This window comes from Monomorium pharaonis, chromosome 9 (assembly GCF_013373865.1).
Source record: "Monomorium pharaonis isolate MP-MQ-018 chromosome 9, ASM1337386v2, whole genome shotgun sequence".
In the NCBI taxonomy this organism is placed as follows: Eukaryota; Metazoa; Arthropoda; class Insecta; order Hymenoptera; family Formicidae; genus Monomorium; species Monomorium pharaonis.
Genome location: NC_050475.1, coordinates 15,216,426 through 15,220,647, shown reverse-complemented (window position 1 = coordinate 15,220,647; position 4,222 = coordinate 15,216,426). Strand labels below are relative to the sequence as shown.

General features: G+C 34.7%; 1 protein-coding gene across 1 annotated transcript; it reads right to left on the bottom strand.

The window, feature by feature from the left end:
* Nucleotides 1-456: 456 nt before the first annotated feature.
* LOC105835627 (U5 small nuclear ribonucleoprotein 40 kDa protein) lies at nucleotides 457-2,762 on the bottom strand. The gene is made up of 6 exons (XM_012679081.2): nucleotides 2,454-2,762; nucleotides 2,222-2,351; nucleotides 1,819-2,132; nucleotides 1,346-1,618; nucleotides 905-1,070; nucleotides 457-735 (listed from the first exon to the last, which is right to left on the bottom strand). Exons 1-6 carry the CDS (start codon nucleotides 2,565-2,567, stop codon nucleotides 683-685), a joined length of 1,050 nt encoding a protein of 349 aa, XP_012534535.1. The 5' UTR covers nucleotides 2,568-2,762; the 3' UTR covers nucleotides 457-682.
* Nucleotides 2,763-4,222: the final 1,460 nt, after the last annotated feature.

Genomic DNA, 4,222 nt, shown 5'->3' with positions numbered 1-4,222 from the left:
GTGTGTCCCGCCCCCCTCTAGCGCGTTACGAACTACGCCGCGCACATTCGCTCGCACTCTCGGGTTTCGAATGCGATCGATCGAGCGATTAATCGCGGACGATTCATCATATGATCATATCCCATGTGAGAGTTTCCCGTTGCCGATTGTAGAAATTGTAGAGAGCGATTCGGGTGATTGACTCGCAATTATTATCGACTCGTGAAGCTCTCATTATTATAAACTCCCATGTGATTAATTAGCGATCATTATCTTTCAATGGAGACTGAGACAATGCACATACATGTATTCACAATGTAAGAAAGGAAATTAAACTGACGAGAAAAATGATTGCTGTTTACTTTTTTTTTTTTTTTTTTTTTTTTTATGAATGTAAATACGATTAAGTATGTAATAATGATCTTTGAAAGAATGAGAAAATGTATATCCATAAAAATTAAACTAACAAGACAAAAATTATCAATATTCAAAGACATTTTTTATTTTTTTTTATAAATACATGGATATATTCAATGTGAGTCCTGTGTTTAATTAGCAATAATTATCTTTGAAAGGAGAATGAGAATATGTACAATCAATGTTCAAAATTAATAATTACTAACGAGAGAAGAATTACCGATATTCGAAAATGCTTTTCTTCATATTTTTTTACATAGATATTATGAGTACGACTTCCATGTTATTAAGCTTCAATTTCACCCAGATAAATTTGTTTGTCGCTAGATCCTGAGCACACTGAAATGAATACAATGTTATTGTTATTATTATAATATTTTATATAGATTAAAATTTATTTTTACACTTTTATATTTATAATATTTATCAAAATAAATTAAAAACTATAACAAAAATATATTTCTCTCAATATTTGTATATTGTTTATCTTGTATCACAAATCCCATACCTATAGGTTCCTTTGGATGGAAATCGATGTCGTTCACAGATCCATTGTGCCCTGGCAACTTGTATAATATTCTACGACTCGTTGTATCCCAGATATAATGAAATCGGTCTGACGATCCTGCTGATACCTTGCTACCATCCAGTGACCACGCACATCTGAGTAGATTCTAAGAAAAACAATATATAAAGCTACATAAAATGTATTAAATTATGCATTAAAAATTGAAAATTGTAAATTAAAAATTAGAATTTAATCAGTTAAAACAAAACAAATTAAATTTGAAAAAGATTATTTAACTAATCAAATTCTTATCTTTAAAATGAAATATTCAATCTTTAATGCATTATCTCTCAGATACAGGCTTAATTTTCCTTTCTATAATATAAAAACTTTTTTCAAGTCATTATAGATCAAAATAAGATATTACTACGAAAAAGATACCTTTTCGAAATTGTGTTGATGTCCCGATAATATCTTCACACAACGCTCATAGGGCGCAAATGGTCTTACGTCCCATATCTTCAGCATGTTATCCATGGCATTGGAAAGTATGTAAGATCCATCAGGACTAAGACTTAATCCAGTGATGGTATCAGTGTGGCCTTTCAACTTGTAAAGTACAGCATTCTTTCGAAGATCCCATACCTTTATGTCGTTATCAATACCTCCGCTAATCACTTGTTCCGCTGTATCATTAAACGTCACTGCAGTGACCTAATAATGGTAACCAAAACTCTTACATTAACACACTTATCTGACTTCAGTATTATTAAAAACTACAAAAAAATCTGAGCATAAAATTCAACATAGACTAACAATGGCCTATGTGGCATTCAAAGTGTTAATTTTAACTTTATTTAGTTAAAAAAAAATATTTTAGCCTAACCCAACTTAATATGAATGCTTTTGCTTACCTGATATGTGTTGTTTAACGTATAGCACTGACCCCGTTTTCTGGGATCCCAAATACGTATCGTACTGTCATCGCTACCCGAACAGAGCAGTGTGGGTCCTCTTCGCGCACCTGATACAGAATTTACAAACGAAGTATGACCCTTTAGCTTTTTAATTCGTGTGCCAGCTATTATATCCCACAAGCCCAATGTCATGTCTGTGCTAGCTGTATACAAGTGATTGCCATCTGGACTAAAATGTAATTCCATTATAGCACCACTGTGCCCAGTCATGACACCAATGTTTTCACATTCTCCATAAACATTCCAGATAACTGCAAAACAGTACAACTTATTAAATTAAATAACCAAATTTACTAACGTAAATGTATTAATAAAAAAATCCCCTTAATGCTAAACGTACATATTTGTCGATCAAATCCTGTAGACGCGAGGTACTGTCCTTCAGGATGAAATTCTATGGAGAAGATATCCCCTTGGTGTCCCTCGAGTAGCATTATCATTGACATTAAGGAGGACGTCCGTGGTGGACCCTTTAAAATTTTATAAACGTTATGTATAATACAGCACTATGAGATTAACAATCTATACAAAAACTTTTTTCCAAGAAATGATACACTTAAGGTTATACTTACGCTTTGAATAACCGCTTTTTCCCTGTTGCTAAAGACGACTTCATTCTTGGTTCTTTTCGAAGCGGGCACCAACGCTAAGATATCGTCGCTTTTTCTTTTGTCCAAGATCGGCATGTTAATGGAATATCAATTTAACTTCAATCAAGTACAACAGCAAAATAATCTGAATTAATCTCGCAGATCCTTTATCCACTTTTGTCAGAAAGAAAAATGTGAATGGAGCTTTTCATACATCTACAGCAAGAGACACAAATTAAAGATTTGTTTTTTTATTCCTGCACTGCTGCACTGTGCTGTGTACATAGACCTTATAGATATGTGGTCTGGGGGTCTATTACGGTTCTTAGGTGAGTTCACTCACTTTTCACATTTCCAGCACTACCTCCACTGATTGGTGTATACTTTTAGAACTAACAATATACACCAATCACTGTTGTTCACTTTTCACATTTTCACAGTGAGTGAACTCACCCAAGAACCGTAATAGATCCCCTGTTCTTTCTAGCTGCACTGTTGCACCGGTGCAATAAATTAAAGTAAGACAAGTATATTTTTTCTCATTCTAACTTATTGCACCAGTGCAACAGTGCAGCTAGAAAGAACAGACCAAAGGACTGATATGGACTGACAATACCAAGCGAAACCGTGTCCATACTTCTCTCTCTAAAGAGTCCGGAATGTATGTTTCGCGCATGCTTGTACATATTATACATTGAAATCCAATGATTGGATACGTTTTGGTCACGTGTTTTAACTTATGTGTGTGTATATATATGTATATACATATGTATGCATGTGTGCTGACATGCACGATAGTTATTTCCGGTAACTTTAGAGAAATGGTCTGTTCTTTCTAGCTGCACTGTTGCACCGGTACAATAAGTTAAAGTAAGACAAGTATATTTTTTCTCATTCTAACTTATTGCACCAGTGCAACAGTGCAGCTAGAAAGAACAGACCAAAAGAAGTACTAAAAGTCTGTTTCTCTCTCGCACCTCTTCTGGACACCGTTTTCTATACACAAACTGTAGGCAATTGCCGGTCCATATCTATAAGGTCTATGGCTGTGTGCTGCACTAGTGCAATAAGGGCCACCGCACAAACTCTTCCATAACGCGTTACGTTACGTTAAGTACTCCATACGAATCGAAGTTGTACTTAAAATTTAACTTAAATCAACGCACAAAGAAATCCTTAACGTAAGAACTTAAGAACTTACGTTAAAAGTTTCTTTGTGCGTTGATGTAAGTTTAATTTGAAGTACGAACTTAAGAACTTACGTTAAAAGTTTCTTTGTGCGTTGATGTAAGTTTAATTTGAAGTACGAACTTAGGTTTATGGAGCACTTAACGTAACGTAACGTGTTACGAAAAAGCTTGTGGCTCTTACTGTCAGTACTGAAAATCTACAGTATATATAACGTAAACTATAGATTTTCAGTACTGACAGTAAATATCAGAACGCAGTCCATATACGATCAAACGAACCAAACCATAGACCTTACAAACCTAGTTTACACCTTTAAGTATATATACATGGAGGAGGAATGCCAGCACTGAAAATGTGTCCAAGATCTGTGCGAGAGAGAAAGGTATATCATGATACTTGCTCTCTCTGCGCATGCGTCAAACGCTATATGTACAATGGCTGGCATTGTATGTTTCACACACACATACAATTCGTAATTAAGTACAAAAGTGCACAAGAAGTGCACAAGAAGTGTTGAAACTGCGGTGCAGATAATGATATTAACGCATGCGTAGAGAAAG

What these genes read in the sequence shown, in the direction of transcription:
- LOC105835627 (XM_012679081.2), bottom strand. Translation starts at nt 2,567, where the DNA reads ATGCCGATCTTGGACAAAAGAAAAAGCGACGATATCTTAGCGTTGGTG. An exon ending in CGTTAAACAACACATATCAG is followed by an intron (nt 1,619 to 1,818) that starts GTAAGCAAAAGC and finishes TACCATTATTAG; the next exon opens with GTCACTGCAGTGACGTTTAA. An exon ending in ATCAACACAATTTCGAAAAG is followed by an intron (nt 1,071 to 1,345) that starts GTATCTTTTTCG and finishes TGTTTTTCTTAG; the next exon opens with AATCTACTCAGATGTGCGTG.